At 37.0% G+C, this 24,437-nt stretch overlaps 1 protein-coding gene across 5 annotated transcripts in view; it reads left to right on the plus strand.

Annotated features, from left to right (window-relative positions):
* Positions 1-24,437, plus strand: part of QSER1 (glutamine and serine rich 1) — an 80,838-nt gene that overhangs the window by 52,903 nt on the left and 3,498 nt on the right. For 3 of the 5 annotated variants that reach the window (XM_042957862.1, XM_042957863.1, XM_042957864.1), the window contains exons 6-12: positions 2,960-3,282; positions 4,239-4,355; positions 5,462-5,595; positions 7,323-7,540; positions 15,849-15,986; positions 18,371-18,468; positions 24,078-24,230. In XM_042957862.1, coding sequence (XP_042813796.1) covers positions 2,960-3,282; positions 4,239-4,355; positions 5,462-5,595; positions 7,323-7,540; positions 15,849-15,986; positions 18,371-18,468; positions 24,078-24,230 — 1,181 coding nt within the window. Of the gene's footprint in view, positions 1-2,959; positions 3,283-4,238; positions 4,356-5,461; positions 5,596-7,322; positions 7,541-15,848; positions 15,987-18,370; positions 18,469-22,820; positions 22,947-24,077; positions 24,231-24,437 lie in introns of those variants that run through there. The other 2 variants (XM_042957865.1, XM_042957866.1) reach the window with 2 other exon arrangements.

Raw genomic sequence — 24,437 nt, forward strand, 5'->3', positions numbered from 1 at the left:
TAATCTCGTGAACTGTGAGATCATGACCTGAACCGAAATCAAGAGTCGGACACTTAACTAACTGAGACACCCAGACACCCCTAAAATTTATTTATTTTGAGAGAGAGCACATGTGTATGCACAAGTAGGAGAGGGGCAGAGAGAGAGAAAGGGAGAGAGAGGATCCCAAGGAGGCTCCATGCTGTCAGTGCAGATCCCGAAGTGGGGCTCAGTCCCATCAACCATGAGATCATGACCTGAGCCAAAATCAAGAGTCAGATGCTCAACCCACTGAGCCAATCAGGTGCCCATGGACATTTTCAAATATAAACAAAGATTGATATAATTAAACCAATGTATGTATCACTCAGGTTTTTTTTTAAAATTTTTTTCAGTGTTTATTTTTTTGAGGGAGTGTGTATGCACATGTGCAAGGGAGGGGCAGAGAGAGGGGGGTATAGATGATCAGAAGTGGGCTCTGTGCTGACAGCAACGAGTCCAGTGGGGGGCTTGAACTCACAAACAGTGAGATCATGACCTGAGCCAAAGTCGGACACTTAACCAACTGAGCCACCCAGTGATAGGTACCCCTATCACTTAGCTTTAATAATCATTGATACGTGGCCAGTCTCGTCTCATTCCTGTATTCCCAACCCCTCATTATTTTGATGAAATATTTCTGTTCTTTTCCTGGTTATAGTAGGAATTACAGTATGTATTTTCTGCTTCTCAAAATCTGTTAATATCTTTCTCTCCTCCTGGATAATAGTAGACTTTTGAACACTAGAACTCTCTGAACAATGTGTATAGTTTTCAGAAGGGAAGCTTTATATTTTTCTGAAATTTATTCCCAAATATTTTTTTTTGATGCTGTTATAAATGGAATTGTATTCCTGAATTCTTTTTTTTTAACGTTTATTTATTTATTTATTTTGAGAGAAAGAGTGTGCTCATGTGAACAGTGGGAAGGCAGAGAGAAAGAGAGCGAGAGAGAATCCCAAGCAGGCTCCATGCTGTCAGCTCAGATCCCCATACAGAGCTCCATCTCACAAACCGTGAGGTCATGACTTGAGCCAAAATCAAGAGTGGGACACTTAACCAACTGTGCCACCCTGGCACCCCCCTGAATTCATTTTTGGATAGTTCGTTGCGAGTATATAGAAATACATTTGGGGCCGCCTGGCTGGCTCAGTTGGTACAGTATGTGACTCTTGATCTTGAGGTTGTGAGTTCATGGCCCACGTTGGGTGTAGAGCTTACTTTAAAAAAATACTATTGATTTTTATATATTGATTTTATACTCTGAAAACTTGCTGAACTTATTAACTCAAATAGTTTTTTTAGGAGATTCCTTTGGATTTTCTTTTTTTTTTTTTTTTTTAATTTTTTTTTTTTTAAACGTTTATTTATTTTTGAGACAGAGAGAGACAGAGCATGAACGGGGGAGGGTCACAGAGAGAGGGAGACACAGAATCGGAAACAGGCTCCAGGCTCCGAGCCATCAGCCCAGAGCCTGACGCGGGGCTCGAACTCACGGACCGCGAGATCGTGACCTGGCTGAAGTCGGACGCTTAACCGACTGCGCCACCCAGGCGCCCCTCCTTTGGATTTTCTATATACAAGATCATGTCATCTGCAAATAGAGATTATTTATTTCTTCAGACATCTTTCTTGGGGGAAAGCATCTATCTAGTTTTTTACCATTAAGTCTGATGTCAGCTTTTGGGTTTTTGTAGATGCCCTTTATCAGGTTGAAGTTCCCTCCTATGTTCAGCTTGTTGAGTATTTTTATCACAAAAGTGTTTAAATTCATGTTGCTGAATTTTGTCAAATGCTTTTTCTGCATCTAATGAGATGATCCTTTGGTTTTGTCCTTTGTTATGTTAATATGATGACTGATCTTTAGATGTTAAAACCCATTTGGTCATGATGTATAATTCTTTTTATATGTTGGTTGATTTCCTCATATGTTGAAGATTTTTGTGTATATATTCATGAGGGATGCTGATCCTATGGTTTTTTGTGTGTGATGTTTTGTCTGGTTTAGGTATTGGAATAATACTGGCTCTATAGAATGAAGCGGGAAGTGTTTCCTTCTATTTTTTTGGCTTATGATGAATTGATATTAATTCTTACTTAACTTAAAATTGGTAGAATCTATTTGTGAACCCATTTGGGCCTGTGCTTATCTTTGTGGGATGCTTTTTAACATTTTTTTATTCTCCCTACTTGTTGGTCTGTTCATATATTGTATTTCTTCTCAAGTCCTTTTTAGTTTTCATTTTTCTAGGAATTTCGTCTTATTTGTTAGCATACAATTTTTCATGTTATTATTTTATAATCCTTTTTATTTCTGTAGTTCTTAGAGCTTTTTCAAAGTATTTTGGGGTGTTGTTTTCCCTTCCCACATCCAATTTGCTTTTCTTCTTTTAGGAATTCTTCACAGCTTTGGTCAGCTGATCCTTCTTACCTTGCATCCCTTTTGTGTCTCTGTTCTTCTAAAAAATTTTTTAATGTTTATTTATTTTAGAGAGAGAAAGACAGAGAATGAACAGGGGAGGGGCAGATAGCGGGCAACACAGAATCCAAGGCATGCTCCAGGCTCTGAGCTGTCAGCGCAGAGCCCAGTGCAGGGCTTGAACCCACAAACTACAAGATCATGACCTGAGCCAAAGTCGGACCCTTAACCGACTGAGCCACCCAGGCACCCTTCTGTTCTTAAAATAGCTTTGTGCTACTTAATGGACTCAGGGGTAAGAGTAGGTTGATGGAGGCCCTCAGTCTGATTGTCATCCAGATGTAATTCTATCACTTTGTTTCTTGGAAATTTACAGCCATATTTTAATTTCTTACTATAGTGTTCATTGTTTCAAACAATTGATGGTAAAAATAATCAAGTCTTTCTTTTTACACTGTTCAGATTTTACTCCAAACAAGTAAATATTTGTTTGTATTACTGATTTGCATTTGCTTGATCTAGTTTCAGAAGCCCTACGGGTGGCAACTACTAGCCCAACTGCCAATACTACTGGTACTGCTACCTCTACCACTGTGGGTGCAGTTAAACAAGAACCTCCCTGCTCTACTTCATCTGCAATAAATATCCTGGAAAATATAAACTCTGCAGAACCCCCAAAGCCCTGCGAACTTGATGGGCTTCCTTCAGACCAGTTTGCAAAAGGACAGGACACTGTTGCCATAGAAGGTTTTACAGATGAGGAGAACACAGAAAGTGGAGGAGAAGGCCAATACAGAGAGCGTGATGAATTTGTGGTAAAGATAGAAGACATAGAGACTTTTAAGGTGATTTAAATGTTCACAGGTGTAAAGGTCATAGTTTAGTGGGCATGTCCTATACTAAGCCTTCATAATGACTAATAGTATGCCTCTGGCTTGAACTGCAAAAAGTTATATTTTTATAGTTATTCTGTTGTAATTGCTAGATAATAAAATCAAACTAGCAGATGTCAGATATTTTGAAAAAGCAGTTTAAAATTATTTTGACTTTTTCTGAGTTTTGCATATTTCTGACTAGTCAGTATGCTGCATTTAGGTGCTAGTAATGAGAGCAGTTTTGAAATGTTAATGTTTTTGAAGGCTCCCAACTCAATTGTATTGTTAAGGGGTTGGAGAAAATGGTTATTTTTTTTTTATTTAAGAGTTTAAAGAAAGTAATAGGAATATAAAATAAACACAGAATTCACTTATTTTCATAATTTCAAATTATAGAACCATAGGTAGAATGGTAAATTTCATACCAGGCAATTTTAGCTGTGCTTAAAATAATATATTTTTTGGGTTTTTGTTTCCTTGCTTTTGATTTTATTTTTGAATTGGGGTGGAGAGGAATGGCATTAAAAAGTATAATGAGGAATATAATATAACATTCGAATTGTCTATATGCCTTCCATTCACAATTAACTACTGTTAATATTTTAGCATATTTGTTTCTGGTCTTTTTGAATATGTACATACTCTTGTAAAACTGCACAAATAATGTATCAAAATATCATTAGGGGAAAACTTTCCAGTAGTTACACAAAAGGGTAATGAGCTACTGTACATGTTGGTGTCCTCCCTGTTTCTGGAAGAATTTTAGCAGAGACTGAATAGCCACCTTATAAAAATTATTGCAAAAATTCAGCTAGGTTAAAAATAATAGCTATATAGGTCATTCATTTTTCTTTTAGTTCTAAGATTCTATAAATCTAGAATATGTTGCCAGTTTTTAAAAATGTAACTGATTCCACATATTACAGGAGGCTTTAAAAACAGGAAAAGAACCCCCAGCTATTTGGAAAGTACAAAAAGCTTTATTACAGAAGTTTGTTCCTGAAATTCGAGATGGACAAAGAGAATTTGCTGCTACAAATAGTGTAAGTAAAATGCTTGGTTATATTAGCCTTCCTGTTTTTTTGACAAAACAGTTATCCTGGGAAAAATAAAGGATGACTTAAATTTAAATGTATTTTTATTATTTTTTTAAATATTTATTTTTGAGAGAGAGAGAGAGATAAAGAGAGATCAAGAGCAGGGGAGGGGCAGGGAGAGTCAGAGACACAGGATCCAAGCAGGCTCCAGCCTCTGAGCTGTCAGCGCAAAGCCCGACACGGGGCTCCAACTCAGGAGCTGTGAGATCATGACCTGAGCCAAAGTCAGATGCTTAACCAACTGAGCCATCAAGATGCCCCTAATTTTTTTTTAATGTTTATTTCTTTTTGAGAGAGAAAGAGAGAGAGGGAGACAGAGTACAAGTGGGGTAGGGACAGAGAGAGCGAGAGGCACAGAATCTGAAGTAGGCTCCAGGCTCTGCACCATCAGCACAGAGTGCGACACGGGGCTCAAACCCACGAACCATGAGATGATGACCTGAGCTAAAGTCAAACACTTAACCAGTTGAGCCACCCAGGCGTCCCTAGGCACCCCTAAATTAAATGTATTTTATATTAAGCATTTCTGATATAAAATTTGATAATATAATACTCTGATAGTCTGATTATAAAACAGAATCAGTATGTAAATACCAGTTTTTAAAAATTAAATCACTTTATACTAATATATATATATATATATACACATATATATATATATATAAACCTTTTTTAAAAAAATGAATTAGTTATTAGTCTATAAAAAGTTCATACGGAATCAGGGGCTGCTACTATATTGATTATTCTGCCAATCAAACATCCCAATTTATCAGAAGACTTACAAAAGTGATTCTTTTATACTTATGTAGTTATTTAACAGCATTGAGTAAGTAAGCATCTGATGATTAGCCAAATGATTAGCCAAATGTAAGCTTCTATGTAAGGGCTTACAGTCAAGAATGAGACTGAGATCATTTTTATTGAGGGTGAAAAGTAGCTTGGCCAGAGATGCATTTTGAAAAACTTAAAGGATGCTAATGTAATAGTCAAGCCAACAAATATTTTATGTACAGAATGTATAAGTATGTAATTCATAGTGTTTCTTTCCTTAGTACCTTGGATATTTTGGAGATGCAAAGAGTAAATACAAAAAGATATACGTGAAGTTCATTGAAAACACAAACAAAAAGGAATATGTCAGAGTGTGTTCCAAAAAGCCAAGAAGTAAGCCTTCACAAACTATCAGGTATTTATTTTCATATGTAATATATATATGAAAGGCTTATTTTTGGCAATGTCTCTTATTTTAAGTTAATTTTATTTTAGTAGTCTCTACACCCAGCGTGGGCTTGAACCCAGAACCCCAAGTATGTGACCCCAAGTCACATGCTCTTTTGACCAAACCAGTCAGGTGCTCCAGCAATGGTTTTTTTTAATTTTTGTTTTTAATTTTTAATTTGTTTTTAACTTTTGAGAGAGAGAGAGCACAAGTGGGGGAGAGAAGCAGAGGGAGAGAGAGAAACAGAGAGAGACAGAGAGAGAGAGAGAGAGAGAGAGAATCTTTGGTAGGCTCCGAACTCAGTGTGGATCCCATGACCCTGGGATCACAACCCAAGCCAAAATCAAAAGTCAGACATTGAACCAACTGAGCCATCCAGTCATCTGCCCACACCCACAATGTCTTATACAAAGAATCACATCAGTTAAAGAGCCTAACATTTTTTCATTATATACAAGTCTAAAAATTCAGTGTCTGCTATAATAAGTGATTCTTTTTTTTAAAAAATATTTTAATTTATTGTTGAGACAGAAAAAGAGCATAAGCAGGGGAGGGTCAGAGAGAGAGGGAGACACAGAATCCAAGGCAGGTTCCAGGCTCTGAGCTGTCAGCACAGAGCCCGACGTGGAGCTCGAACTGAAGACTGTGAGATCATGACCTGAGCTGAAGTCGGACGCTTAACCAACTGAGCAACCCAGGCGCCCCAATAAGTGATTCTTTTTGAAGTAATGAGACCGGAGCCATAAAGCTCATGACCATCTGTGGTGGGATAGGTACTCTTCTTTCCCAGAAACCTTTTGGTGTCACCCTAATGTAATGGAGGGAAAATAGATTTAGAGTCAGGAGGTTTGAATCCAGCTTTTTATGACCTAGAGTAACACAACCTTTTTGAAGCCCTCTTTTTTATCCATAAAATGAAAATTAAAATGGAGTGTCAAATTTAAAATGAAATAAATTTTGAGAAAAAACTCTAAAACCTATACATTACCAGGCAAGTGTACAATAGAATTATCATATATTAATGTGATCTGGGTTGTCTGGAACATGGATCTGGAAGACAACTGACCTAGCCACATTCCTGTGATCTGTATGGGAAAAGGGGGTATGACCCTAGATATTCTCAATCTAGTGCTGGTAAGGTCTAGTTTGATTAAGATTCCAACTTATTAAAAGCAGTACACCTTATTTTTATGATGGAATTTTATCCACTCAAATCTCCAGAACTAACACAGCAAATCTTGAAGGGCTCTAGGACAGATGTAGTTGTTCTCCACACCAAAACTTGCTACCACAAGAATCTGAGAGTTTCAGATGGTCAGAGTTACTACATATGGCTATTTGTGGTTTATCATGCATTACTTCCCAAAGCCCTTTGATCACCTGTTGTTCAGCTTCATCCTCAGGAAAATTAGTTCATAAAGGGAGAGAAGGAGTGAAGAGAGAGAAATAGGGATTAAATTAATAGTCCCTTAATAACTGAATACTGAATGTCAGTGGTTAGAGGGTATTTCAAGAGAATTTGTCGGGAGGAGGGTGGGAATCATCATTGGAGATGTATGGGACTTGGGCTTTATTTTGGAGATGTTGGTGAGGTAATTATACTTTTTTTCACTAGTGTTATTCATTTTTGGTCTAATTTATTTTAATCTGACAAGATTGCAGTGTGTTAATGAAGTTTGTTTGTAACATTGCAGAACTGTTCAGGCTAAACCAAGTAGTAGCAGTAAAACTTCTGATCCTCCGACACCAAAAACTACAACTACAAAAGCCCCTTCAGTGAAACCCAAAGTTAAACAGCTGAAAGTAAAGGCTGAGCCACCACCAAAGAAGCGGAAGAAATGGAAAGAAGAGTTTTCATCATCCCAATCTGACTCCAGTCCTGAGATCCATTCTACTAGTAGTGATGATGAGGGTAAGTTCTCTATGAAGTGAATACCTTGGTAACTTTAGATTATCTACATGAACAGAGAGAACCAATGATATTCACAATTCAAAATTGTTTTATTTCTCAGGGGATTTACCTACCTAAGTTCTGCCTAGGCTTTTATAAAAATACATTAAAAAATAAACACATATATACATACATAAATACTCATTCCTTGAACACTAATTGAAGTACACTTTGCCCATACATGCAGCCTTATAAAGTAGAAAAGAACAGTGAACTGAAAGAAGACTGCTGCCATAGTCATGCCAGTTATCTCGCCTCTTTGGGTAGGATGGGGATTAGATCAGATCATTTATGCTGAATCCTGTAATCTCTGTAGTTCTAATCTTCAGAGTCTATGTTTATGCTGGAAGAAAAGAGTAAAATGAGCCTAGGAGGCAGCAACTCTGAAACTATAGTTAATAGGGTATAATAATGTATATAATAATGTATACTTATATGGAATATAAGTATATGGAATATATGGAATATATTTGTTAATTATATAATATAATGTATACTGCCGTATATCTGCCACTAGCCAACCAGTATCTAGGTGACCTCTCTGTGCCTTAATTTTTTCTCTTTTATAAAATGAAAAGGTTGAAATAGATCAGACTCTTTGACCTTCAAACCCTTTTATACTCTTAAACTTGTTAAAAGACACCAAAGAGCATTTTCATTGGCTAGATACAGATACAAGTACATTGATTTATTAGAAACTAAACCTGAAATAGTTGTAAAACACAAGAATATACTAGTGCACATTCCATTAGCCATCAAATTGTTGTGAATATAAGTAAGAAATACCAAGCAGTTCATTCTAGAGCAAAAGTTGGCAAACTGGCCAGTGGGTCAAATCTGACCTGCAGCCTATTCTTGTAAATAAAGTTTTAATTGGAATGCGGATTAATTTACATATTTTCATATAGTTGGTTTTCTACCACAGTGGCAGATTTGAGTCATTGCTACAAAGAATATGTGACCATTACAGCCTCAAATATTTACCACTTGGCCCTTTACAGAAAAAAGTTGGTGACCCTTCTAGAGCATAAAGTTGGAGGTAGGCAGAAAAAGTTGAAAGGATGATAGAAGGCCGGATATGCCAAGCTAAAGCTAAAAAGCCTGGGATCCTGTAAGCAAAGGATAGTCCCTGGAAGGATTTGAGTAGGGAGCAACATGTTAAAATTGGAATTTGTATTACAAGACCTCATAGTTCAGGTATAAATTGAAAGTCTGAAGTTGGGGCAGTAGGGATGGAAGAGGGGGACACATGAGAAATTCAGGTTGAATGTAAATGGTGAATTATGTGTTGGGGTGCTGTTGAGGTTGATGACCAGGTTGGATTCTGACATTACAAGCTCATTGCTTGGGAGCTTATCTTAAAGCTTATTTGAACAGAAAGAGAATGGTGGGGCATCTGGGTGGCTCGGTTGGTTAGTAGTTGAGCGTCTGACTCTTGATTTTGCCTCACATCATGATCTCAGGGTCGAGCCCCATTTTGGGAGCCTATTAGAGATTCTCTCTCCCCCTGCCCCTTTCCCCAGGTCATGTTCTCGTTCTCTCTCTCTCTCTCTCTCTCAAATTAAATAAAAATAAAAAAATAAAAGCTACTCATGAAGTTTGCACATCAGAATTTATAAAGAAATGCAGTGCTTTGGGCCACCTGGGTGTTTAGTCTTGATTTTGGCTCAGGTCATGATCTCATGGTTTGTGGGTTTGAGCCCCGTGTCAGGCTGTGCACTAACAGCACAGAGCCTGCTTGGGATTTTCTGTCTCCCTCTCTCTCTACCCCCCACCTCCCCACACACAAAAATTAAAATGGAAAAAAATTTTTTAATTCTTTTAAAGATTAAAAAAAAGATATTCAGTGCTTTGAGTGTGTATGGAAGGCAATACTTGTAATTTTTGTAGTTTGCTTTCCTTTCTATGGTTTAGAATGGAATGGTTTAGGTTCTGAATTTGCACGCAATTATACCGCTTCCTTAAATGACATTCAAGATGTTTTTCTTTAATGGTGACTTGAGTTGCCACTAGGTGTCACTAATAGGTAAGCGTTTTTATTGTTTTTGATTATTTCTTAAAAGGCAAATATTGATAATAAACATAGATTTATACATTGGTGGTTTTTAAAATTATTTAAGAGTTTTTTATAATCTTCAGATTTATTGAGGATTCCAAAATACTTGTGCTTTTGTGGGCTATATGTATTGATATTTACCAAATGTCTATTAAGATAATTTAAAAAAATTTTTTTAATGTTTATTTATTTTTGAGAGACAGAGTATGAGCAGGGGAGGGGCAGAGAGACCCACACACACATAGAGAACCTGAAGCAGGCTGCAGGCTCTGAGCTGTCAGCACCAGAGCCTGAGGCGGGGCTCAGACTCATGACACCACAAGATCATGACCTGAGCTTAAAGTCAGACGCTTAACCAACTGAACCACCAGGGTGCCCCTAAAACAAATTTTTATTTTATTTTATTTTATTTTATTTTATTTTATTTTATTTTATTTTATTTTATTTTATTTTTTTATTTATTTTTTTTTTAGAATTTTATTTTCTTTCATTTTTTTTAATGTTTATTTATTTCTGAGACAGAGAAAGACAGAGCATGAGCAGGGAAGGGGCAGAGAGAGAGGGAGACACAGAATGTGAAGCAGGCTCCAAGCTCTGAGCTGTCAGCACAGAGCCCGACGCGGGGCTCGAACTCATGAACTGGGAGATCGTGACCTGAGCCAAAGTCGGACGCTTAACCGACTGAGCCACCCAGGCGCCCCTAAAACAAATTTTTAAAATATTTATTTAAAGTAAACCAAGGGCCACTCAGGTTGGCTCAGTTGGTTAAGCATCTGACTTTGGCTGAGGTCATGATCTTGCGGTGTCTTGAGTTCGAGCTCCGCCTCGGGCTCTGTACTGACAGCTCATAGCTTGGAGCCTAGAGCCTGCTTCAGATCCTGTTTCTGTCTCTCTGTCCCTGCCTCGGTCAAGCTCTGTCTTTCCCACTCTCTCAAATATAAAATAAACAGATTACAGGGGTGCCTCGGTGGTTCATTCTGTTAAGCCCCTGACTCTTGATCTCGGCTCAGGTCTTGATCTCATGGTTGTGAGTTCAAACCCCGCGTCAGACTCTGTGCTGACAGCTCAGAGCCTGGAGCCTGCTTCAGATTCTGTGTCTCCCTGTCTCTCTGCCCCTCCCCCACTCGCACTCTGTCTCCCTCTCCCTCTCTCTCAAAAAAATAAAAATAAAAACTTTTTTTAAATGTAAAAAAATAATAAAATAAAATAAACCCATTACTTATTAACATTTTTAACTACTATATTTTCCTAAACTAACAGAAGAGTAGCATTTTCATGTTTGCTTCTACATATATTATTTCAGCTAATGTATAAAAAGAAAACCCAGACTTATATAGATTTTTTTTTAATTTTTTTTTAACGTTTATTTATTTTTGAGACAGAGAGAGACAGAGCATGAACAGGGGAGGGGCAGAGAGAGAGAGGGAAACACAGAATCTGAAACAGGCTCCAGGCTCTGAGCTGTCAGCACAGAGCCCGACGCGGGGCTCGAACTCACGGACTGTGAGATCATGACCTGAGCTGAAGTCGGATGCTTAACCGACCAAGCCACCCAGGCACCCCTATATAGATTTTTAATGACCTTTTCAGACAATTATGGATATTTTTATTATTTGATACTCAAAAGTTTTTTATTTTATAAACTTGATCAGTAGTAGCTTCTTCAACTTCTCATGCTTATTACATTAAAATTTATTGGTTTCTCTTACCCCTTGAATGTATCTTTAATCTATGAATGATTTTATCCATTCTGCGTGTGAAAATATCTGTTAGCTCATTGAGGTACATATTCTATTTCATTTTTTTTCCACATTTTATAAACTTGGGCTAAAATATATATAACATAATATTTGCCATTATAGCCATTTTTAAGTGTACATTTCAGTAGCATTGATTATATTCACACTGTTGTGCAACTATCACAACTATTTTCAAGACATTTTCATCACACCAAACAGAAACTTTGTAACCATTAAGCAATAACTACCGATTCTCTCTTTCCCCCAGTTGTTGGTAATCTCTAATCTAGTTTCTGTTTCCATGAATTTGCCTACTCTAAATATCTCATATAAGTGTATCTGTCTTATTTCACTTATAACGTTTTCAAGGTTCATCCATGTTACAGCATGTATATGAACTTAATTGCTTTTTACGGCCAGCTATTCCATTGTAAGTTTATGCATTGTATGTTCATTTATCTTTTCATCTTTTGATGGACACATAGATTATTTCCACCTTTTGGCTATTGTAAAAGGTGCATGCAATGAACATTGGCATACAAATATGTTTGTGTCTTTTTTTTATTGTTTTGGGTGTATACCTAGGAGCGGAGTTGGCTGGGCCATATGATAAGTGTATGTTTAGCTTTTTGAGGAACCACCAAACCTTTGAAATACCCCAATGATTGCACCATTTTACTTTACTGCCAGCAATGCGTAAGGTTCCAGTTTTTTCACATCCTCACCAACACTTGTTATTTTTTGTTTCTGGTGGGTTGTTTTGTTTTATTTTTTATTGTAACCATCCTAGTAGGTATAAAGTGGTATATGACTGAAGTTTTGATTTGTAGTTCCTTAACAACTAATGTTGAGTATCTTTTCAAGTGCTTACTGTCCATTTCCTTATCTTCTTTGAAGAAATGTCTATTCTGATATGTTGCCTAGTTTTAATTAGGTCATTTCTTCTTTTGTTCTGAAGTTGTAGGAGTTCTTTATATATTCTAGATAATAAACCCTTACCAGATGTAGGATTTAAAATATTTTATCTTATTCTTTTGATAATGTCCATTGATGCACAAAAGTTTGAAATTCTGGGGCACCTGGGTGGCCCAGTCAGTTGAGCATCCAACTCTTGATTTCAGCTCAGGTCATGATCCCAGGTTTGTGGGATTGGGCCCTGCATCAGGCTCCACGCTGAGCTTGGAGCCTGCTCAAAATTCTTTCTCCCTCTGCCCCTTCACTGCATGCTCTCTCTCTCAAAAAAAAGTTTGAAGTTCTAACGAAGCCAAATTTCTTTATTTTTTCTTTCATTGCTTAGACTTCTGGTTTCATATTAAGAATCCATTGCCAAATACAAGGTCATGAAGATTTACCCCTATATTTCCTAAGAGTTTCATGACTTTATTTTTTTTAATGTTGGTTTGTTTTTTTTTTTAATTTTTTTAAAGTTTATTTACTTCTGAGAGAGACAAAGCGTGAGCAAGGGAGGGTCAGAGAGAGGGAGACACAGAATCTGAAGCAGGCTCCAGGCTCTGAGCTGTCAGCATGAAGCCCAACACGGTGCTGGAACTCACAAGCCAACTTACAAGCCACGAAATCATGACCTGAGCCAAAGTCAGAAGCTTAACTAACTGAGCCACCCAGGTGCCCCTAAGGTTTATTTTTGAGAGAAAAAAGAGTGCATGTAAGTGGGGGAGGGGCAGAGAAAGGGAGACAGAGGATCCAAAGCAGGCTCTGTGCTGACATCAGAGAACCCAATGCAGGGCTCCATGAAATCATGACCTGAGCTAAAATCAGACATTCAACCAACTGAGCCACCCAGGCGCCTTTAAGAGTTTCATGATTTTAGCTCTTACATTTAGGTCATACATTTTTACAGTGTAACACTCATATTACCACTGATCTCATCAGTGAATTCCTTAAGTACGGGGATGTTGTCAAGCTCACAGTTGTAGATACATGTTTTCCAGAATTCTCATTTTCATTTGAAACCTGAAATTTTGGGAGTGCCTGGCTGGCTCGGTCATGGAGTATGCGACTCAATCTGAGTCGTGAATTTGAGCTCCACATGGGGTGTAGAGATTACTTAAAAATAAAATCTTTTAAAAAAATAAAAAAATGAAACCTCAAGTTTTGTCATTGTTAGTAAATGCTGTCATTTGTTTTCTTTGAATGACAGGTTCATTTCATTAATTTTTGAGAGAATGTCTGCCAGATACCTGAGTCTGAATAGGCATGGTGTGTCTGGCAATCACTCTTTCAAGTGAAAATGGTTGTCCCAAGGGGAGAAAAGGGTCTAGTTCATCTTGTAACTCAAACAATTGCATGGATGCTCTTCCTGGAGATAACCATCATACTTTAAAACAGAAGTGCTTTATTTGTACCTCTAATTTATCACACAGAATATTGAGACATTTACTCAAGAGTAAAAAATTTAATGCAATTAATCATTTTTACTGCTTCATGAAAAACTATTTTTTTCATTTTTTTAAGTAATGTCTACCCAATGGGGCTTGAACTCAGGACCCAACATCAAGAGTCACACACTGCACCGACAGAGCCAGCCAGGCTCCCCAAGGACTATTCTTTAAAAAAAAAAATTTTTTTTTAATGTTTATTTATTTTTAAGAGAGACAGAGTGTGAACAGGGGAGGGGCAGAGAGAGAGGGAGACACAGAATCCGAAGCAGGTTCCAGGCTCTGAGCTGTCAGCACAGAGCCCGATGCAGGGCTCAAAGCCACAAACCACAAGATCATGACCTGAGCCAAAGTCAGACATTCAACGGACTGAGCCACCCAGGTGCTCCTCCTCAAGGACTATTCTTATTTGAAACTGGCTTTTTTCCCCTTTAAATGCATGTCAGGGAGATGGCAAAGTATATGGCTACTAGTGCAATTTGGTGCCACTGCTTTGATTCATACTAAGTAAGGCACCAGCGTTTTTACCCATCATTATTTTTACAAATGTCAACAGAGTAAAAAAGGTATATAGCATTTAATATTTTTATGAAAACAATTTTGACATCATGAAAAGCATCTTGGAGGAAACCTCAAAAGATCCTTGGACCATACTTTAAGAACTGCTTTAAAGGCTGTGATAATAGTTTGTTAAATAACAAATATTCAACCAAGTAAGTTTTAAACATATTGGCTTTTTTATTCAATTAATGGATCAGGCAGCATCCCATCTGGCAAGTAGAGGGGAGCTCCAAAGGGCTATAGAAAAGCAAAGGTTTTAGGGGCGCCTGGGTGGCTCAGTCGGTTGAGCGTCCGACTTCAGCTCAGGTCACAATCTCGCGGTCCGTGAGTTCGAGCCCCGCGTCGGGCTCTGGGCTGATGGCTCAGAGCCTGGAGCCTGCTTCCGATTCTGTGTCTCCTTCTCTCTCTGCCCCTCCCCCGTTCATGCTCTGTCTCTCTCTGTCGCAAAAATAAATAAACATAAAAAAAATTAAAAAAAAAAAAAAAAAAGCAAAGGTTTTAAAAGTAGAGAGGGAGTGGTAAAAAGGAAATTATTAGCAAAAATCTACTGTTTTAGGCAAGGTCACCCTCCTAAGTGGAACAAAAAGGATCTATCAGTAAATTTCCTAGTGCTGACCAGGAAATTCCCATGTTAACTGGGTAAAGGTTACATTTCTGGGGTTTGAAACTGCAGTTAGGTTAGGTATTATTATGTCCTGGCTTATGTCCTGGTCCTGTTATTAAGTCCTGGTAATGACTTGAGGCCTTACCCTAAGTGACACCATTTTGGGCCTGTGTGTGTATAAAACAAACAAACAAACAAACAAACAAACTTTTTTTTTTACAAGTTATGTATTTTAATCAAAAAAGTAAAAATTGAGACATTTCTAATCTTGAAGTTCTTGCCATTGAACTTGAGTGAAGTTTTCCTTGTGTATGGGCTATTTTATATATTTTTTAAAAATGTGTATATGCCTTGGCTCTAGACCAGAATTTTACAGTAATTTAAGTGTAGAATTAAAAAAAGAAGAGATGGCTGTATATTAACTCATGCATTAGATGTCTTATGTAATTTCTTCAATCTAGAGAAACCATCAGTTCTGGAGTAGCACAGCAAGGGGAGAACAAACAGGTTCCTGTGGGGCTGATGTTTACCAATGCTGGGCTAGTATTGGGCTTCAGAGTCACCTGGGAACCTTTAGAAGTATAATATTTAAACCTCATCATTACTGCTACCACCACCTACCCACCCACCCCCACCAAAAGATTCTGTTTTAATAGTCCAGCAAGCTGATTTGTTTTGTTTTGTTTTGTTTTGTTTTGTTTTGTTTTACGAGCTCTCTAGTGATTGTGATGTGCAAACCAGCTTTGAGAATCTGTAACCTGGGGTGTTTTTAAAAGCCAAATGTGAGAAGCTTGAATTTGAGGAAATTTTATCTACAACCTTTTATCTGCTTGTAGGCTCTTTTTATAAATAAAAGTGTTTTTTTTAATTTATCAGGAAGGATATTTAATATTTCGTCTTTTCACTCTCTCAGAATTTGATCCTCCAGCTCCCTTTGTCACTCGTTTTTTGAACACAAGAGCGATGAAGGAAACCTTTAAGAGCTACATGGAATTGCTTGTTAGCATCGCTTTGGACCCTGACACAATGCAAGCCTTAGAGAAGAGCAATGGTACAGTCTGCTAAGTAGTACTTTCTTGGTAGTGCTTCATGGATCTTCTTTATTCTTATCTGTTAGTTATGTGTTTAGTATGTAGGTTTTCTAATAGATATCTGTATATTGTCAGTTCACATGTTCATGATACTGATTCTATAAAGTATTCCTGTCTTTTCATGAATTGTCAATATTTGAACAAATTTATATTGAGGGATTTTTTTAGATTGAATGTATTTTTATTGATTCCTACTCATGGGAAAATTATGTAACTACCCACTAGTTTCTTTCAATTCTAAATCTTTGTCATCCTTATAACATTTCACTAAGTGTCTATGTTACACACAAGGTCCAGAGGTCAACACATTCTGCTTTCTAATGATTGGAAAGGTGAAGTGGATAATAATGGTATAAAGATTAAAATCACATTATTTGTGTCTCATAAAAGATACATCACCAAATAATTATATTCTAATCAATTAATAATAAAACAATGTATGCATTAGGTTATATTCATTAATATTATTCCTTTATATTCTTCCTTTAGTAACTTTTCCTTACAGTAAAATAGAGATGAGATTGATATCTGAAATAACTGGTGACTCATATATTTAATGTTGCTTGCTAATATTTACTACTCATCTACTGTAGCATTCACCAAGGAAGCTAAAAGAGGGAATGAAAGGGTTGTTAATGAGTCAGTTCCCATCACCCTCCTATCAAAATGATTGTATGCATGTATGATCAAAAGATAGTAACAAAAATCACTAACAATATACTTCAACAGTAATGCCTAATAATACATATGTTATTTCCACATACTTTGATATACATTATTCTGTTTTACTCCCAAAACAATTCAGACAGCCATTTTGTGGATGAAGACAGTGAGGCACCTAGAGGTTAAGTGTCTTGCTTAAGAGCCCACAATTTGCATGTAGCAGAAAAAGGATTACAATCTCAAGTCTTCTAATTTTTGGTCCATTGTTTTTTGACCGTATCAGAGACAGTAATCCATTCATCAGTCTAAAATTTTAGAGTCATGTAGACCTGGAAGAGACATTAGAGATTATCTAGTCTAAAACATTTATTTTGTAGACTAAGGTTCAAAAAGATTAAATGTATTTCATAGTTATAGAACAACTTAATCATTGAATAACCACAATTAAAACCCATAGTTAATTCCCCACATCAGTGTTTTCACCATTAAATGTTTTCTCTCAATCAAAACTCCTTGCATCATACAACATACATTTCTTAGTAATGGCAATTCCTGGGTAGTTGTATTTTAATTGTTTTTTTTTTTCTGTTGCTTATCATTGTTTTCTGATTTTTCTCTATTTGATATAAGGGGGAAAGACTTTAATGGTTATATTTTATTTTTTTTAATGGTAACATTTTTAAAATATCCACAGCTGTTTAAACCTTGTTTTGTGAAATGTAAATTCTTACAGTTTTTGAACAGATTTAATCACTACTAGAAAGATAAAAGAAAACTATCACAGTGTGTATCTAAGGTGAGTGACCTCAGAATGCATTCCTCACTAAGGACTTTTTCTTCAATTAGAGGAAGTGTTCTTCTGCTGGTCACTGCTTGTGTTTGTATTATTCCAAATATAAAGAATACTTTTATTCATCTATGAAATTAGCGGCCAGATTCTGAGGATTACATATACATTTTCAGAATGGTCATTAAAGGTAGTGTTATAAAATATATTATTATGCTGATAATTTGAGAAATAATCTACTAACCTAAAATATTTAATACAGCACCAAAAGTAATTAATTCTCCAATGAAAGTGCTTTTTTTAAAAAAAGATCTTAAAGTTTTAGAGGGGTGAAAAAGAAAAGTAAAAAGTTTTGGTTAGAAATCTTTATCATACTTTTACTCTCTCCTTTTCTGAAATAACTATTTTGACTCTTCTCTTGTGTTTTTGAAACTGGATTTTGATCATTTTTCTTCCCCTACTTTTTCTTTGTCCCAAACTACAGTTAAATTAAGACTATCATATTTGGTATTTTATAGATTTTTATAATGTCAGATAAATCTATATTTTGTAATATGATTATTGTTCAGATGATAAATGAGGTCTGGAGAAACTAGGCAGTCTGCTCACTGGTCATGTTAGCTGTCATCAATGAATTCTGGTGGCAGAGACAGGGCTAAAACCCAGGACTTCTGATCCTGTCCTCATACTATGCTGTTTTTTCTCAGGTTGGCTATTGCAAACCTATTTTTTCAAGTTACCTTTTGTTCAGAAAGCTACATGTCCAGTATTTTTAAAGTAATATTTACATACACCAATGAATTTAATATCTTAACTTTGAGGAAAACTTGGATTTTTAACAAGTTTTTATGTTGATAGTTTATCCTGTTACAATAAATTTTTATCTTGTTTTAGATGAGCTCCTTTTGCCTCATATGAAAAAAATAGATAGCATGCTGAATGATAACCGAAAGAGACTTCTTTTGAATCTTCATTTGGATCAGCCATTCAAGGTATTTCCTTCAGATGATTTATTAGCAAACTCACTGGCAATCATAGTCTTAAGAATAATAGGCAAGAAATTTATGAAAGTCACTCTCAGTTTTATAAAATTTTTCACCAAACGAAAATTTAGTTTTTATTCATTATGAGTCTGTTAGCTTGTCTTTTCATTTTATTAAGCAGATTCTTAGTGTTAATCATCTGCTTTTTTTTTTTTTTTTTTTTTTTTTTTTTTTTTTTTTTGCTTAAGTTCATTTTTTAGGCTTTTATATTTATCTAGAATTCCTGCTACATAATAATTTCCAAATATTTTCAAAAGTACTTCCTTGGGGTGCCTGGGTGGCTCAGTTGGTTGAGCAACCAACTTCGGCTCAGGTCATGATCTCACGGTTTGTGGGTTCGAGCCCCACGTCGGGCTCTGTGCTGCCAGCTCGGAACCATGGAGCCTGCTTCTGATTCTGTGTCTCTCTCTCTCTCTGACACTCCCCCACTCATGCTCTGTCTCTCTCTGCCTCAGAAATAAATAAACATTAAAAAAAATTAAAAAAAAAAAAAGTACTTCCTTTAAACTACCAAATTCCAGTCTTATTTTTCTTTTAAACCTTTTCAAAATTTTCACATTTCATCTATAGTTAGAATTGGCCTTTTCTTAGCATAGTTATAAAAATTTCCTTTATTTGTCTGATTTACTCAATATCTGAGGAAAAGTTATCTTAACATAATGGTAGATATATATAGTTTAAATTGGTCTTGGTGTCATCAGAAATATAGAACAATAAGAAGCTAATCTAAACACAGAAAATTTATCACAGAAGCTACTTAGTCAAATTTTTCCAGCTTTTCCTTTTTTTCTTTAATTTTTTTATTGTTTATTTTTGAGAGAGAGCACATGCGTGCTCACACAAGCGGGGGAGGGACAGAGAGAGAGAGAGAGGGAGACACAGAATCCGAAGCAGGCTCCAGGCTCTGAGCTGTCAGCACAGAGCCCGACGCGGGGCTCAAATTCACGAGCCGTGAGATCATGACCTGAGCCGAAGTCGGACACTCAACCAACTGAGCCACCCAGGTGCCCCGAAATGTTATATGTTATACTTTTAATAAGAAAACCTGAGGGGCTTCTGGGTGGTTCAGTCGGCTAAGCATCCGACTTCGGCTCAGGTCATGATCTCACGGCTCGTGAATTTGAGCCCCGCGTCGGGCTCTGTGCTGACAGCTCAGAGCCTGGAGCCTGCTTCGGATTCTGTGTCTCCCTCTCTCTGCCCCTCCCCCGCTCATGCTCTGTCTCTCTCTGTCAAAAATAAACATTAAAAAAATTTTTTTTTAAGTATAACATATAACGTTTAGAATCTTTTGATCATATCTACCTTGGGAAAAGTTTTTTTATACATTTGTATATCTTTTAATTTTTATAAATAGAATTTATTTTTTATTTTTCTTTAATGTTTATTTTTGAGAGAGAGGGAAGGAGGGGCAGAGAAAGAGGGAGACAGAGAATCTGAAGCAGACTCTGGACTATCAACTATCTGATATCAGTGCTATCAGTACAGAATCTGATACGGGGCTTGAACCCACAAACTGTGAGATCATGGCCTGAGCCAAAGCTGGATGCTCAACTGACTGAGCTACCCAGGCACCCCTGGACTTTATTTTTATAGCAGTTTTAGGTTCACAGCAAAACTGAACGAAGTACAAAGAGTTCCCATCTACCCCACATGAACAACCTGCCCCATTATCAACATCTCCCACCAAAGTGGTATATTTGTCACAATTGATGAACCTACATTGACGTATCTTTATAACCTGAAGTCCACAGTTTGCATGGACTCTCTTGGTGTTGTACATTCTATCAGTTTGGAGAAGGTATAATGACATGTTATCTACTATTAAAGTGTTATACAGAGTACTTTCACTGCCCTGAAAATCCTCTTTGCTGTATTCATCCCTCCCTACCCACTTAACCTCTTGCAACCACTGATCTTTTTACTCTCTCTATAGTTGTACCTTTTCCAGAATGTCCTATAGTTGAAAACTATACCGTATGTGGTCTTTTCAGTTTGGCTTCTTTCACTTACTAATAAGAATTTAAGATTTGGGGGCACCTGGCTGACTCAGTTAGTAGAGCATGCAACTCTTATCTCGGGGTCATGAGATCAAGCCCCACATTGGGTATAGAGCCTACTTAAAAAATAAAAGGGTGCCAGAGTGGCTTAGTCAGTTAAGCATCCAATTCTTGATTTCAGCTCAGGCCATGGTCTCACAGTTAGTGGGATTGAGCCCCCGTCCCATAACAGGCTCTACACTGACAGCGTGGAGCCTGCTTGGGATTCTCTCTTTCCTCTCTCTCTCTCTCTCTCTCTCTCTCTCTCTCTCTCTCTCCCCCCCTTCTCTGCTTGCACACATATGCACACACACTCTCTCTCAAAATAAATAAACATGAAAAAATATAAAAAAATAAAGATCTGGGGGCGCCTGGGTGGCGCAGTCGGTTAAGCGTCCGACTTCAGCCAGGTCACGATCTCGCGGTCCGTGAGTTCGAGCCCCGTGTCAGGCTCTGGGCTGATGGCTCGGAGCCTGGAGCCTGTTTCTGATTCTGTGTCTCCCTCTCTCTCTGCCCCTCCCCCGTTCATGCTCTGTCTCTCTCTGTACCAAAAATAAATAAAAAACGTTGAAAAAAAAATTAAAAAAAAAAATAAAAAATAAAAAAATAAAGATCTGTAAAATAACTTGTTTTAAAAAAAAGAATTTTTTCTGCCATGTCTTTTTATGGCTTGGCAGCTCATTTCTTTTACCACTAAATAATATTCCATTGTCTGAATGTACCACAGTTTATCTGTTCATCTACTGAAGGACATATTTGATTGCTTCCTAATCTTGGCAGTTATCAATAAAGCTAGTATATAAACATATGTGTGAAGGTTTTTGTGTGGATGTAAGTTTTCAGCTCATTTGGGTAATTTGTATAGCTTTTTCACATTCCTATTTTATCCAGACTCCACATAAAAGTGAAAATTGACTTCATTTTACTAGGTAAAAATTAAGGCTCTGAGATTGAGTTCAAAGTTAAATGACACCAGAGTTGCCTGGCTGGCTCAGTCAACAGAGCATGTGATCCTCGGGGTCATGAGATCTAGCCCCACGTTGGTTGCAGAGTTTACTTAAAAAAATCAAAAGTTAAATGACACTAAACTACTAATAGTCCTGTATCATTCACAGACGTGCACTTACAGAGAAAAAAGTTAAAAGGTAGTAAGAAGCCCAGTACTAAGAATTTGGTCTGCAGACTACAGTCCAGTATTTTCTGCTTAACTGCTATTATCAATTGAAATTTAGAAAATACCTTGCTTTCTGCAGAGAAGGGAATGCTTTTAGATGTGTGTTTTCTAAAAGTTTACCAAATCTTAAAAATGAGCAGTTTGAGGTACCCCCCCCTTTTTTTTTCAAGTAATCTCTATACCCAATATGGGGCTCAAACTTCTCCCTAGAGATCAAGTCTCCCGCTTTACAAACTGAACCAGCTAGGCTCCCCTTGGCTAGCCATTTAGAAATGTTAAACCCGTTCTGGGGCACCTGGGTGGCTCAGTCAATTAAGCGGCCAACTTCAGCTCAGGTCATGATCTCAAAATCATGGGTTCGAGCCCTGTGTCAGGCTCTGCACTGACAGCTCAGAGCCTGGACCCTGCTTTGGATTCTATGTGTCCCTCTTTCTCTGCCCCTCCCCTGCATTTCTTCTCTCTCTCTCTCTCTCTCTCTCTCTCTCTCTCAAAAATAAATAAACGTTAAAAAAAAAAAGGAGGGGCACCTGGGTGGCTCAATCAGCTAAGCGTCTGACTTCACCTTAGGTCATGATCTTGCAGTTTGTGGGTTCAAGCCCTATGTTGGGCTCTGTGCTGGCAGCTCAGAGCCTGGAGCTTGCTTCAGATTCTGTGTCTTCCTCTCTGTCTTCCCCTCCTCACTCACTGTCTCTCTCTCAAAACATTTGTGTGAAGGCTTTTGTGTGGAAAAAAAGGGGGGGGGGGAATGTTAAACCAGTTCTCTAATAACTTGTATTAAAATAAAGCCACCACTTGAAATTTAATAGACTCTGTAGATATTTAAAGCGTATGCGATAGTTTATAATGAACAACTGAAAAATTAGTTTTCATATTATTTTCACAGAAAAAAAACAATTTCTAATTTTGAAATTAGTTATTAATTTTTATTATTTTCATTTACAGCATTTTGCATTTTAAAACCAAAATACAAACAGTAGATTGTAAAAGATTGTCAGTCCTTTAGAAATAATTAACACCATTACTCATGATGATCTTAGTAATTTTAGGAACCCTAAAGCTTTTTGAAGTAAATCATGTTCTGTTTTCCTCAGAAATCCATGTGCTTCCAATCATCTTTAGCATCTTGTCACAGAAAGTACTTGGGAACCCATACAGAGTTTGGAAGAGGTGGCCCTAAAGGTTGTAACTGTTTATAAAACAGTATAGCCTGTCAAATGGTAATTACATTCTGAATAGAGGCACTTGAACCTGTATATTGTCAGAATTCAAAATAGTAAATGATAGTGGTTACTCAATTTAATCTTTTAAAACAACTTTTTCTTTCTTTTTTTTTTTTTTTTTTTTTAAGTAAACTCTATGCCCAACATAGGCTCAAACTCACAACCCTGAGATCAAGAGTCACACACTCCACCACCTTAAAACAATACTTAAACTAGTTAAATTTAGCTATAAAGATCATTCGTTATTGTTTGTGGCTTTTCATGATTTACCAAGTAGGTAAGGGCATAAATGTGCCAGTGACTTTTAAAGAATGGATTAGAGGAACACTTGGGTGGCTCAGTCAGTTAAGTGTCAGACTTTTGATTTCAGCTCAGGTCATCGTCTCACAGTTCCTGAGATTGAGCCCCATGTCAGGCTCAGCACTGAATGCGCAGAGCCTGTTTGGGATTCTCTCTCTTCTTTAAAAATAAATAACAATTAAAAAAAAAAAAGTATGGACTAGAATTGGTTTGGCTATATGACCACTAACTTGTCAGTGAGTAACTACTGTGTCATTGTGGCCAAAAAATTCATCAAGACCTGTTTTAGACTCTCTTAACACAACTGTAGTCAAAAAAGGCAGAGGAGTAGTGAAGCCAGAGAAGTATTATGATGCTGCTCATTTTCACTGTTCTCATCCTCACCTGTGATCCAATGAATTCTTTACAGCAGGGGTTGGCCAAGTTGAATTGGTAGAGCTTTGGAGAAACATATGTCCCTCTTTCCCCTACTTCAAACCCACAGAGAGGCATTACTAGAACTCCCTGCCTCATTAAGGAGTCCCTACAGTGCCATGTGCTGTTGGCATAAAGCAGGTCATAAGGCTCACTCAAATTTAAGGGATGAGGGAATAGATTCCACATCTTGATGGAAGAGCTACAAAGAATTTGTAGCTATGTTTAATACCCGTGTATATATCTGTATTGTATAGATTTACCACATGCCATCTGTACCCTCTGCATATTCGTGTGTGTACTAAGCATAAATGTATGTATGTATTTTTTTCTGTATTTTTTAAAATAAAATTTGAATAGCTGAAAGTAGTTTAGTTTTCTTCTGATGTCAGTTATTTTTGCTTTATTTTAAAGAATGCTTTGGAAAGTTTTCCTGAACTAACAATAATTACCCGTGACTCTAAAGCAAAAAGTGGGGGTTCTGCTATTTCTAAAATCAAAATGAATGGCAAAGCTTATAATAAGAAAACTCTAAGGACTTCTAAAACAACCACCAAATCTGCACAAGTAAGTAGATATTGATAGATAAAATTATACCTTTTCCACTTAATATAATTCCTATTTAAAACATTGAAACAAGCAAATATTTTACTAAATTTTGTTGTAAATATGAAATCTTTTCAGATACGCATGAGCAGCTCCAGATCAAGGAACAGGGATTTGGTCTTATTCTTTGTGTTTCTCCGTCGTTCAGCAGGGTATCTGCATGTAGTT

This window comes from Panthera tigris, chromosome D1 (genome assembly GCF_018350195.1).
Source record: "Panthera tigris isolate Pti1 chromosome D1, P.tigris_Pti1_mat1.1, whole genome shotgun sequence".
Lineage (NCBI taxonomy): Eukaryota > Metazoa > Chordata > Mammalia > Carnivora > Felidae > Panthera > Panthera tigris.